The sequence below is a fragment of the Carassius carassius genome, chromosome 4 (genome assembly GCF_963082965.1).
Source record: "Carassius carassius chromosome 4, fCarCar2.1, whole genome shotgun sequence".
In the NCBI taxonomy this organism is placed as follows: Eukaryota; Metazoa; Chordata; class Actinopteri; order Cypriniformes; family Cyprinidae; genus Carassius; species Carassius carassius.
Window position 1 is genome coordinate 2,015,596 of NC_081758.1, and position 14,275 is coordinate 2,029,870.

General features: G+C 37.4%; 1 protein-coding gene across 4 annotated transcripts in view; it reads right to left on the reverse strand.

Annotated features, from left to right (window-relative positions):
- Window positions 1–14,275, reverse strand: part of LOC132132229 (disks large homolog 4-like) — a 138,581-nt gene that overhangs the window by 55,678 nt on the left and 68,628 nt on the right. For 3 of the 4 annotated variants that reach the window (XM_059544586.1, XM_059544577.1, XM_059544568.1), the window contains exon 3: window positions 13,068–13,124. In XM_059544586.1, the coding sequence (XP_059400569.1) occupies window positions 13,068–13,124 (57 nt within the window). Of the gene's footprint in view, window positions 1–1,558; window positions 1,700–13,067; window positions 13,125–14,275 lie in introns of those variants that run through there. The other variant, XM_059544595.1, reaches the window with a different exon arrangement.

Sequence of the window (14,275 nt, forward strand, 5' to 3'; positions counted from 1 at the left end):
CACTTACCCCTTCACTCACTTACTCACTCACTTACCCCTTCACTCACTCACCCCCTCACTCACTCACTCACTCATTCACTCACTCACTCACTCACTCACTTACCCCCTCACTCACTCACCCCCTCACTCACTCACTCACTCACTTACCCACTCACTCACTCTCTTACCCCCTCACTCACTCACTCACTCACTCACTCACTCACTCACTCACCCCCTCACTCCCTCACTCTCTTACCCGCTCACTCACTCACTCACTCGCCCCCTCACTCACTCACTCACTCACTTACCCCTTCACTCACTCACCCCCTCACTCACTCACTCACCCCCTCACTCACTCACTCACTCACCCCCTCACTCACTCACTCACTCACTCACTCACTCACTCACTTACCCACTCACTCACTCTCTTACCCCCTCACTCACTCACTCACTCACTCACCCCCTCACTCACTCACTCTCTTACCCCCTCACTCACTCACTCACTCACTCACCCCCTCACTCACTCACTCTCTTACCCCCTCACTCACTCACTTACTCACTCACTCACCCCCTCACTCACTCACTCTCTTACCCCCTCACTTACTCACTCACTCACCCCCTCACTCACTCACTTACCACCTCACTCACTCACCCCCTCACTCATCCACTCACTCACTCACTCACTCACTCACTTACCGCATCACTCACTCTCTTACCCCCTCACTCACTTACCCCCTCACTCACTCACTCCAGGGCAGGAACACACAAGCAATCTGTTCTTGGTGGTTATTATTGTGTTTGTCTCTCTTCATCCTCCACTGTCAGAGTAGCACAAGATTTGTTATAATGATATAGTCTGTGCATCCTTTCAATCTTTCACAGAAAAAATGGAAACAATCTGCCTGTATTCCTAAAACACCCACAAAGTCCAGGTGCCCCATTTTTAACCTTTTATTTAATCCCTTCAGTTTCATTAATGATGTCATTTATTATTTAAGCTACTGGGTCATTTGTCTCACACACAGACACCCTAATTTTAACTTTTCACATTTTGCAACTTCTGACGCACTAGGCGCCTATGAGCACCATCCGTCTGCTGTGAACGGAGACCAGTCTATGCATGCTTCTGATTAGTGCCTTTCCTCAAATCTCCATTATATATATATATATATATATATATATATATATATATATATATATATATATATATATATATATATACATACACACACACGTCAAAAAGGAGGTGTTTTAGAACACATGGTTCCCAGTAGCACTATTAGGATTCCCACAAGGAAACAAAAATGCCCCTGTAGAAGATCAAAAAGGAGAGTTCATGATTCTAAAAGCTCCCTGTGATTTCCTTTAACCATTCTGAGGAAAGGCATTATTTAGAATGCATAGTTCTAATGAACACCCTATACTGTTCCAAGACTTGTCTACATATACTACAATCTTAAATAGGAATCAGTTTATACAGTAGCCTATAGGATTGTTTCCAAACGAAGTCACGTGCACACACGGATGAACAGCATTTTAACCTAAATGACAGAATATTCAGAAAGGCGTCATTTCCTACCATGATCCGGTGGCGTTGCTTTTTTGCTTTCCGGACGTTGTTGATAAAACGCCGTCCCATTTTCTTGGCGTACCACACGGACACAAACATGCTGCCCGAGCGCTGGACACCGACGAGCGTTCAGACCGAGAGCGCGCGGGGGCAGGAGAGGCGCGGCGCGGAGCAGCGGAGGAGGAGAGACGCGCGTGCTGTAACTGTGACGCGGACGCTGGCGAAATATGCACGCATGACTATAGCTATACGGGATAAAACAACGCGAGGACCTCGAGGCGCGTGTAGGAAAGTTAATGAAGCAACAAAGAGAGGATCGCGTTACAGACGCGTAGCGGTAAAATCAAAATGAGCTACTTGAAGCGCTCAGTCGAGTTTGTAGGGAGTCTGTTATTATGAATGCGGTTGCATGTCTGGCGATGTGACTAAAGACGGGATTTGGGGGATTTGACGCTTATGTTTAACGATGCGTTCTGACGCGCGTTTAGAAGCGCTTATCAAAAAGTGGTCTACTTCCAGTTTATTTTAAGTATACTCAAGTATATTGCAAGTATACTTTATGTAGTAAGTAGGCTATACTGTACATATATCAGTGAACTAGTACTTGTAAGTCAAGTATTTTATTTTTTAAGTATACTTTAAGTTTATTTTATTAAGTATTGTTTTGTTGTTTTGGTTTCTTCTTCGCTTTTGTTTTTGTAATAAAATAAAAACATGCATTCCTGGAGCACAAGTTTAGCGCAAATAAATAGTCTAGTATAGCTAAATGTAATATTAAGTATATTTTTGAGAAGTACATAAAGAAGATTTCTGAGAAGTACTGTAGATAAAAAGTATACTTTCCTATAGTACACTTGAATAAACTTCTGTTCTGAAGGGAGGCTGTCGGCATTTTAGATATATAGTAGTTTCTTTCACGGCACATCCAGTTGAACTTTAGAGTTGGAAATATTTGGTTTATGTCTTACAACAATTACAATGAACAATTAAAACATCACCATTTTAATCTCAAAAAACGAACACAACTTTTATGAATTTGAAGCTTGCTGTAAATAAAATCACCAGAAGTAAAAGGATAAACATTGGCTATAAATGAAGTCGCATGGTGTCACCTCCATTAAGCATCTGACAACTCTTTCAGTCTTCTTTCAAACATATAACCAAAAAATATATTTGAAAAACCCACTGACTTCACGACGATGGAACCAGAAATGCTAACTCATTTCCAGGCCTACAAAATCCAGCATCCCTGCAGTTCTTTATTACTGTCTCTGTAGCATTTCTGTAAAATACTCAGCAATACTTGGCTGTGTATTTCCGGTTCATTTGCAGAGAGAGAGTGCTGAGATGGCACATCTGCAGCCAGATCTACTGAAGCTCGGCTATAACCTCACTTCTGAGGAGAGAGCACTCAATTATCCAGCCCACAACAGACATGTCCTTTAGGAAATAAGAGCTACGATAATCACCTGCTTTCAACCACCTCCCCTTATAACATACATATTGCTTTTAGGGTTAGTTCACCCAAAAATGAAAATTAGACTGTTTTTTTACCTACCCTTGAAGCATCCTGTATATGTCTTTCTTCTTTAAAATGAATCCAGTCAGAGTTATATTAAAAATAGTCCTGGCTATTCCGAGCTCTATTCATTGCAGTCAGCGGGTGTTGCAGATGAAGTCAACAATTCGTCAAATAAAGCACGCACATTCATAATAAAACATACTGCACAGGCTCCATGGTATGAATAAAGGCCCCCTGTAGCAAAACTAGGTATTTTTGTAAGGAAAAATATCCATATTTCAAACGTAATAAACGCTTTTATCTCACTTACAGTACACTGAAGCAGTTCATTTATGGTTCGGCTCAAACCTTACGTTTTGATTTAATATTAATAAAAAAGATTTCTTAAAGACAAAAACTCTTAACACAAACTAACACGATCATTATAAAAAACATGTACTAAATCAATATTTTATTATGCATCAAAATTTGCATAATTATTCTGTTTATAAAAACACCAGAAAAAAAGTTTATAAAACCACAAAAAATTTCTGAAATCAATAAATTGAGTGTGGTCAACACAAACACTTGGTGTTGAGACACAATAATATTTAAACAAAACTGTTTCTTGCTTTTAGACAACATGAACAAAACAGGTTTTAAACAGAAATCTGTATTATTATAATAATCCTTATTATTAGACCAATATACTGAAAAGATGCACGTTAAGTGAATTACACGGTTGTTTCACTTTTTCAGTAAGTATGAACCTTTCACAAACTATATACTGTATGTCCAAATGTGTCTCATGCAAAGGATCAATAAGACTCTGAAATCTAAGTGGATAAAATTCACACATTATTTGGAAAAAAAATAATTATATATATATTGTATACAAAATTGGATACAACTGAAAAATAACATGCAATAACATTTCTGAGCTCATAACTAGATGTCAACATGAATTGTAATGAGGTCATGTGGCAATAAACATTATACATTTCAGCCGAACTGCTTTAACCTAAGGAAACACAAATGGCCCACAGTGCTTTTCACAGAAGAAGTGTTTTCCAAGTGCACACTAGTGTTACGTAACACACTCCAAGTTGACAGGCTCACCTAAATGAGAAATCACACATGGACTCTTCTCCTCTATCCTTCCTTCCCCCTTCTCTTTCTCTCTCTCTCTCTGTATTGCGTTGGATCCCCAGACCATTTGTCTCAGCAAAAGTCTGTTCAGTAATTACCTAGGAGCTGCAGGGACAACTTTAAACAGTCATTAGTGAGCAAGAACCTTTGAATACACATAGACGCTTCACACACACACACACACACACACACATGGTATTTTTTGTAAAAGGAGTGTTGAAAAATGCTAAAGAGGTGGAGAGTGTAGTGCCAAGAGAACATCACTGTATAGTAAAATCACTTCCAAACACACATATAAACAGCTTTCCTGAACCTGTGGGCAATGAGCAGGAGAGAAACATGAACACAAACACACACACACACACACACACACTCTCGCACACACCGGGTAATGTCCTTACAACTGCCACAGGATGGGAAGAACAAAAAAATAAAGACGTCTGCATTTCAGTATTTTCCTTTCCTCTAGAAAATGTGAGTGCTGCTTATCTGTCCAAAGGTGATTTGATGTAAGGCAATATAAATAAAATAAAAACTTAAATATATTAAGTTACAAAGTCAACATTACTAAGTTTCATTTAGTTTTCATAACTTTTATTAAAACTAAAATGGAAATTTAAATTTGTGTAAAAACTATACAGATTCACTTAAAATTATAAAAATGACAAACACATGCAACAGAATAAATAAAATTAAAGTCAAAACACATACAGAATGTTAATAAAAACTATAATGATACTAAAATAACACTGGTGTTCAGGTGGTTGCTGAGAAGTTACTATAAATTATAACAATGCTTTTAAAAAATCTATAAAAGCAAAAGTAGCTAAATAGTAGTTTATATTAAAATTCCACTATAATGATGTTTTACTGTTAGCAATATATATATATACATATATATATATATATATATATTTTTTTTTTTTTTTTTTTTTTTTTTTTTTTACTGAAATAATTAATGAAATAGATTTTAGATATTAGATTAAAAAAAACAGAAATATTGCCTTGCTTTCTAACTGAAATAAAGTTTCAGTAAAAATGAAATAAAAGTAAATTAAAGCTAAATATAAATATAAAAAAGAATACACAAAAAAACATAAAAATGTATAAATATTGCAAATATTAATAAATATCATATAAAAAATACTAAAATATCACTGCTATAATCATACTCTCAGAAAAAAGGTACTAAAGCTGTCACTGGGGTGGGGGGTGATGTCTTTTCAAAAGGAACAAATGTGTACCATTCAGGTACTAATATTTGCCTTTAAGGTACGATTATGCACCCTTTAATGGCAAATAAGTTGCAAAGGTGTACCTTTTAAAAGGACACCCCCCTCCCCACAAACAGCTTTTGTACCTTTTTTTCTGATAGTGCAGGACAGTAAGGTAGTATAGTACTCTGCAATGTATGCGTAACCACTGGTGATGCGCATGCCAGCATTGTGGAAAGCAGAGTCCTTCCAGCGCCCCCACTGGCACACAGATGGCCATGCTGGCACACACACACACACACACACACACACACACACTGCTTAACTGAGGGCCAGACTAAAGCGTTTAGCCACCTGGACGCACCATAAGTGACACACTTCTAAGAGACAGACATAGGTACAGGTACAGTTTCAATTACGCAACCGGTATGACTTAAAAAATAAAATAAAAAAAGTCATACCGGTACAACTTGCCTAATCAACGTAGACAGCATCATAAATTAACTGTTAACTTATGTCTCCACTGCTAAAAGGAGATACTACAATAACAAAATAAAACAATTCGTCTAACTCTCGCATTCTCTTCTAAGGTGCCATAGAATGCAAAAAACACTTTTCTAAGGTGTTTGAACACAGTTGTCTGGCCGCAGTGTGTGAAAACAACCAGCCTATAATGGTCAAATTTTACCTACTCATTGTTTTATAATCGCAATAACTTATAAACAGTCTCTCCACACGAGCAGTTCCAGGTTTCTCACTACTATGATGACATAGTCTGTGAAAGTCCAGTCCATTTGTGACGCTCTCTGTCCTATTAGCATATACACAGCCCTGAGTGAGAAGCAGCGGTCCATCATTACTGTTCTTCTGCGCTGGAGTTTTGCAAAGATTGCTTCCGAAAGAGGGATCGATACCAACGCTTTGTGCGCAAACATCCAGACTCCAGACAAAGTAAGTATCACTCGTCACTTTTTGTTTTACAAAAAAGCTTTTCGGCTCTAAGGCTAATGTTGCAAAAGCTACCATTGTCTCTGTCCGTTTTCACTTATGCTGACTTCATGTGCTACCAGAATGATCATGAATAGGAATGTGTTAGTTAAAAACTGCATTTTGAAGCAATGTGAGGTCAGTAACACGGTCAGCACCAGTTAAACCATTACACTGCTACGTTACGCCCGCGAGCATGAGCTCTCGAAGCTCCACCAGGGTTGCCAGGTTTTCACAACAAAACCCTCCCAATTGCTTCTCAAAACTAGCCCAAATATGTTTTAAGGGGGATCCCCCGGTAAAAGTCACATTCCGGTGTGGTTAAATATACATGTTTTTGGTGGGATTCAGCCGGCAAAATTAACATTTTAGCGGCTAAATATCAGGTTATTGGGGTCACTTAAACCCCAGGGTATTTCTGGCTTCTGAGGTTTTCTCACTGGATATTGGACACTATCATGTCGGCTTATGCGAGCCAGTGCCAGGAATGCCCTCTCAACATCAGAGCCCATACGACTAGGGCTATTGTCTCGTAAATGCTCGAAAGGGAACGTCTCCGGTTACTGTCATATCCTTGGTTCCTTGGTACTTGAGTTTGCGTTCTCATTCAGCCCATCTGCTGTTTTTGTTTCATGCAGGTGTTTTATGCAGTACAGTTTCACAAAGCTGAAGTCAGAATACAATCTAATTTCAATCAAAAACAGCTCATGCAGCATCTTTTTAAAAAAATTTTTTTTTTTTTTTTTTTTTTTTTGGGGATAGTGATTAAAATGTAGTGGTTCTGCAACTAATTGATGAATTATGATTCATATAAAGGGCCATTGAGCGTAAAAAACATGATAAACCGTGAAACTGCTACAATCCTGAAAAAAACAACAACCTTGAAACAGATTTTTGGTCGAACCCTAGGTTACATGTCCTCTTGTGCATTAGTTCTTATTAATCTTGCATTTTTTTCTCTAAAAACACATTGGCTTGACACACAAATATTTAGATCAGAAATCAAAAAAGCAACACAATTACTAAAATGTAATAAATTATCAATTGGAAATTGCCTCTTTCCCAGTGGTTCCTTCTTCATTTGCAAAATTTAATTTTGCCCACTCTGAATCCCACAAAGGTCTGCAGGATTCAGAGTGGGCAAAATTAAATTCAGGTGCATACAGCAGTCTACAGTATAAAGTCTTTGTCACTTAGATCCAGTTATTAACTCTCTGGATTTCCCTCTGGACTCATCTTCACTTCCAACCTTCAGCTCCTCCTGCTCTCCTTCTTCTCATCTAACATCATTTTCCCCTGTAGTCCATTCACATCTCCCTCTCCTTCAATTAATTTCTAATTTTTCATCATCTCAGCTCTTTATTCACTATCATTTATAAGAAAACGGCATGATAATTTAATAATTACATTGTTCCAAGATGCACATATTGCTTTAACTTAAAGATGCACTGCAAAGACATTTGTGCTGTAATATTAAGCCTATACAGATATGCAAATGATCAAACCAACAGCTAATTAGAGCTGTAGTCACATGCAGAGCTGTGTCTGTCCCTATAATGTTTAGAGCAACAATCACAACACCCACAGACTCACACTTACGTTCATATGCGTAAGGCACGCTGCACATGATCATTTATTTGACTGCTTCTTACTCTTTGCCATTAACTTAGCTAAATCTACAGCATCATGGCAAACGAAATGGAATAATGCCAAGACAACACATTTCTGTTATGCGTATTTTTCTTTTTTCCTTTTTTTTTACTGACTGCACTCAGTAGAGCGTGACCAGAGTAGTCAGTTTTCAAGACCAAATGATTCTCTCAATGAATCACAGGAACAACTCGAGGCACTGCTTCAGATTTGAAATAAATGTTGGTGTTCAAACTTCAAACTGTTAACCACTATTTGAGTATAGAGCTAAAAAAAATAATTTCCAGCTTAACCATCTTTAATGCTTTGGAGCGCAGACTTACATTTGGAAAACGCATGGCAAATTATTTCGGAATTTCAAAGAGACCAAAAGTTTAAAAAAGTTGAAATTAAAACAAAATAATAATAATAATAAAAATTATATATATATATATATAGAGAGAGAGAGAGAGAGAGAGAGAGAGAGAGAGAGAGAGAGAGAGAGAAAGAGAGAGAGAGAGAGAGGGAGAGAAGTTTTGTTTTAGAATGACAATAACCCTAGATTGGGAACATAACTGACTGACTGTTTATATGTGTATCTGTGTAGTTAAAGAGCCACATTTGGCAATTTTGGTATAAAATTTAAGCATTAAATATTATACCAAAGTAGTATTAATTTATATATATATATATATATATATACTGTATATAATATCAGGTTACACAAAATACCATGATTATCTATCTATCTATCTATCTATCTATCTATCTATCTATCTATCTATCTATCTATCTATCTATCTATCTATCTATCTATCTATCTATCTGTCTATCTATCTGTCTGTCTAGTTATGATTACATAATTTGTTTGTACTCATTCAGTCCATGTTCTCTGTGGATGAGTGTTCATTGTTTGCTGCCTGGTTCCTGTTTCCTGCTGTGACTCAATAGAGTGTGTGTGTGTGTGTGTGTGTGTGTGTGTGTGTGTGTGTGTGTGTGTGTGTGTGTGCACGCAGGCTTTTCACTCATCTCGCTACCACTCTTCCTGCAGCCTGTCATTTACGAATGGAAAAGAGAGAGAGAGAGAGCAGAGGAAAGCTCAGGATGATTTCACTTGCCTTCTTGGCACTTCAAGTGTTAATATCAGCAGCAGCAGTCCCGTTACTATGGACACCAGAATCTGACTGTCTCAACCTCCTGTTTGAAATGTTCGTGAGTGCTGTGTGTCCATATGGGAAAGATCCCATTTCCACAGTCAAATCTACTTTATATCTCTACTGTTTCTCCTACACATCAGTGAGACTAAAGGGTTAGTTCACCCAATAAAAAAAAATAAATTATGTCATTAATGACCCTCATGTCGTTCCAAACCCGTAAGACCTCCGTTCATCTTCAGAACACAGTTTAAGATATTTTAGATATTTCTTCTGGGTCTGTTGTGAGCGCGTTCAGTGACGCTGATGACGTATTATCTTTGCTATCATATTTGCATTAACAGACACGGAAGAGAAGACAATGATGAATAAAGTCGTAGTTTTTACAATTTTTGGACCAAAATGTATTTTCGATGCTTCAAAATATTCTACCTGACCCTCTGATGTCACATGGACTACTTTGATGATGTTTTTCTTACCTTTCTGGACATGGACAGTACACCGTACACACAGCTTCAATGGAGGGACTGAGAGCTCTCGGACTAAATCTAAAATATCTTAAACTGTGTTCCAAAGATGAACGGAGGTCTTACGGGTTTGGAACGACATGATGGTAAGTTATTAATGACATAATTTTGATTTTTTGGAGAACTAACCCTTTAAGGCGAGACACTCTAGATCAACCACAGTTTTTTCATGTACTGGTTAACTTTGACATTTGAGGTGATTTTACCTCCATAAGAAATGGAAAGAAAACATACAAAATACACATTTAAGTGTTTACTTTCTTACACTTCACATCTTGTAGATTTAAATTACAGTTGCATCTCCATAAATTAGAATGTTGTGGAAAAGTTCATTTATTTCAGTAATTCAACTCAAAGTAGTTTAAGTCTTTGGTTCTTTTAAAATTTGATGATTTTGGCTCACGTTTAACAAAACCCCACTAATTCACTATCTCAACAAATTAGAATACTTCATAAGATCATTAAAAAAACATTATTAGTGAACTGTTGGCCTTCAGTTCATCTGCATTGTTTGGTCTCTTGTTTCTCATCTTCCTCTTGACAATAGCCCATAGATTCTCTCTGGGGTTCAGGTCTGGTGAGTTTGCTGGCCACTCAAGCACACCAACACCATGGTCATTTAACCAACTTTTGGTGCTTGTGGCAGTGTGAGCAGGTGCCCAATCCTGCTGGAAAATGAAATCAGCATCTTCAAAAAGCTGCTCAGCAGAAGGAAGCATGAAGTGCTCCAAGATTTCTTGGTAAATGGGTGCAGTGACTTTAGTTTTCAAGAAACACAATTAACCAACACACTTAACACTGGACTTCAAGCATCTTGGGCTATGAGCTTCTCCACCCTTCCTCCAGACTCTAGGACCTTGGTTTCCAAATGAAACTTCTCCTTAGTCCAGGTAAGACGCCTCTGACGTTGTCTGTGGTTCAGTAAATCTCTTGACACGTCTGTGTGTGGTGGATCTTGATGCCTTGACCCCAGCCTCAGTCCATTCCTTGTGAAGTTCACTCAAATTCTTGAATCGATTTTGCTTGACAATCCTCATAAGGCTGCGGTTCTCTCGTTGGTTGTGCATCTTTTTCTTCCACACTTTTTACTTCCACTCAACTTTCTGTTAACATGCTTGGATACAGCACTCTGTGAACAGCAGCTTCTTTGGCAATGAATGTTTGTAGCGTACCCTCCTTGTGAAGGGTGTCAATGATTGTCTTCTGGACAACTGTCAGATCAGCACTTCACCATGATTGTGTAGCCTAGTGAACCAAACTGAGAGACCCTTTTGAAGGCTGAGGAAACCTTTGCAGGTGTTTTGAGTTGATTAGCTGATTGACATGTCACCATAGTCTTATTTGTTGAGAGTGAATTGGTGGGTTTGTGTTAAATGTAAGCCAAAATCATCACAAAAAGAACCAAAGACTTAAACTACTTCAGTCTGTGTGCGCTGAATTTATTTAATACATGAGTTTCACAATTTGAGTTGAATTACTGAAATAAATTAACTTTTCCACACCATTCTAATTTATTGAGATGCACCTGTACAATCTTTAAAGGCCAAGAGTTTTTCTCCTTCACTTTTCTCCACTTCAACAGCACTCACATACACCAAACTTTACAGTTTTTGTTCCTACGCTGTATTTTATCTGGCTCTCAAGGATTGCACATCTGTGTCTATTTTTGTTTCCTTTAAGCCATTTTAGAAGAAACAAAGTAGATACTTCAAAGAAACATAACAGTTTGAACCATAACAAGCTCAAGGTTTCTGCCACTGGCTAATCAGTTCCTCTCTCTCTCTCTCTCTCTCTCTCTCTCTCTCTCTCTCTATATATATATATATATATATATATATATTGATAGGCAGCAGAAATCAGTCAAACCCCTGCTAGTCAGCAGCTGACCTACTACATGACAGCACACTGTCCTCTACAGGACGCTTTAAAGCACTGAATTTAAAGAGAAAGACAATTCAATATACACCAAACCAAGCTAGAAACATTCACGACAATAAATCTTTGCAGTGTTTTCAAAGAGCTTATATATTTTGAAGTATAAAATCAAACAGAGATCTCTCTCACACACGTTTTGTTTCTCTACTTGCATAATTGAAGCAGCATCATTAAACAAGATTATCTGACAAACGGTTCATCAGTCGATGAGCATTTTCATAAAAACTGAAGTCTGGCCATCCCATACCCAGATGTTAGGTTATGTATGACTATAAGCAGAACCTGAAGAAAACAACACTGTTCTGGGCAGATATACGAGCTGTCAGAAATAATAGGCTGAACCTGCAGAGAGAATATAAAAGTGTGCCTATGTGGATAAACCAGCGCGTGTGTGTGTGTGGGTGTGTGTGTGTGGTTTAAAGTGATGAGTTAGCTGATATTACCACAGTGGATGTGACAGCACAGAGAAAATGATGACTTCAGGCGACAGAGAAATACCATATAGAAATATGATGGAAGCCACTGTAAAAAGAAAAAAAAAAGCTGACATGCAATACAGAAAAAATAAAAGAGTCTTCATCCAATTAACTTGTCACAACAATTACTGTCATTTCCACTCGACGAGTTATGACTTTCAACTTGCTTTTCTTCCTCAGTGGTGTGTGTGTTCGATGTCATCAATTCATGCAGTATACCTACAGTATACATCCAGTTTACTTGCATAGGGTGATATAATACTATCAAATCTCAACAGCTTGGTTGCTTGTATCGACACGAAACGTAACTATATTATCCACCTGCTCGAATCGACTGTTAGGCATGAAGATATTAAGATATTCTAAACATAAACATCATATTTTTTTCTGTAAAGCTGCTTTGAGTTTGGTGTATTGTGAAAAGTACTATAAATAAAATTGACTTGAATCTGACTTGATCAAGATAATAACAATTAAACAATCCTTATGATGTCACTGTGAAGAGCAATGTCACAAATAAAGTGTAAATCATACTTTTTTTCCAAGAACTGTTGTCAAAATGGTAATGATGATGATCTGTTCTCAAACCAGGAGGCCTCAGCAAACTATTAAATTATTTAAATCAATAATAATTATAATATATATATATATAGGATACAACTAAACTGAAATAACTTTTCCCTGTAACTATTATTTTGAATAAAAGAAGGTTTAAATAGTATTTAAAGGTTTAAATACAAAAAATCAAGATGGAAACTGAAATCTTGTTTTCTCCTTAATAACCGCTGCTATAGATGAAATCAAGATGCGAATGTGAGTTATTTCTATGGTTGTTATGATTTCATATGGCTGTGGTTGATGAAAGGCATGAAAAAGGATGAAATGATCACATGACTGCAGTTCTGCCTCCCGGACAGCAGAGGCAGTAAAGCATCCGTGTTCTTACCAGTGTGGAGACCGCAGAGGTGTAGAGAGGGGTCTGACCAGAGGACAGCAACACTGGCTGTAAAAGAGAGAGAAGCGATAACTCAACATCAAACCCACAGGATAAAAACACAACCGTCAGAACAGAGCCTTTGATACAGTTGCACTGATGCACTACATCTACAGTAATAATATAAATTCAGAACATTGATTATGGATTTTATCATTACCATAATAGTCCAATTTCATGCTGAATGGTATAATTTAGTAAAGGAATCTAATAGTATAGAAATGAACTGAAATCTTGAAAGAAATTCCCAGTTAGTGTTTGACTCTTCTGAGCTCAATAAAGCATGCCATCACATCAGAGGCTCTGTACTGGGGACAGAAAAACAAATGAGATCTAATTGGAGAAATGAATTGGAGAAATAAGGATCTACGGGAGATTAGCATGAGAGTCTTGAAGGTGCTGTTTTTTTTTTTTTTGCATCTCATGCAGTGAGTGTTAGATTAGTTAAATTAGATTAGTAAGGAAACAGGGAAGTCAAAACAGACCCAAAAACTGAGGAGGATATGCGCAGGTTCATTCAAACTATGCAGTACATGTTTATGTCCCATCATATGTATTTACATTGGACAGATTTTTAAAAATGGAAATCATAGATTGTATAAAAAAAACTATGATAAAGCATGTCTTCTTCTGATCTTTTGTCTTCTCAAGACATTAACTGATGGACTGGAGTGCTGTGGATTATTGTGATGTTTTTATCAGCTGTTTGGACTCTCATTCTGACGGCACCCATTCACTGCAGAGCATCCGTTGATGAGACACTGATGCAATGCTACATTTCTCCAAATCCGATGAAGAAACAAACTCATCCTAATCTTGGATGACTTGAGGTCAAATAAATGTTAATTTTTGGGTGAACAATATTCAAGCATATACTATTTTTTTTTATAAGTGCTGCATAAAAGGAATTTACTTCCCATTGGAAAAAGAAGAAAGAACAGCATCATCACAGTATAACCTGGAACTGTCCTCAGTCCTGAAAGCTAAATGCATCAACAGCAGATGGCGATGTTGTTCAGTTTTGCGTGATTAAATCACTTCAGACATTGCTTCAAAGCATTAAAAATCATTTACATGTATGAAATGTTGTGCTTTCCAAAAATAGACTCTGAAGATAAGATAATATGAAAATCTCATAGTACACGTTCCCTGAGGCTGTA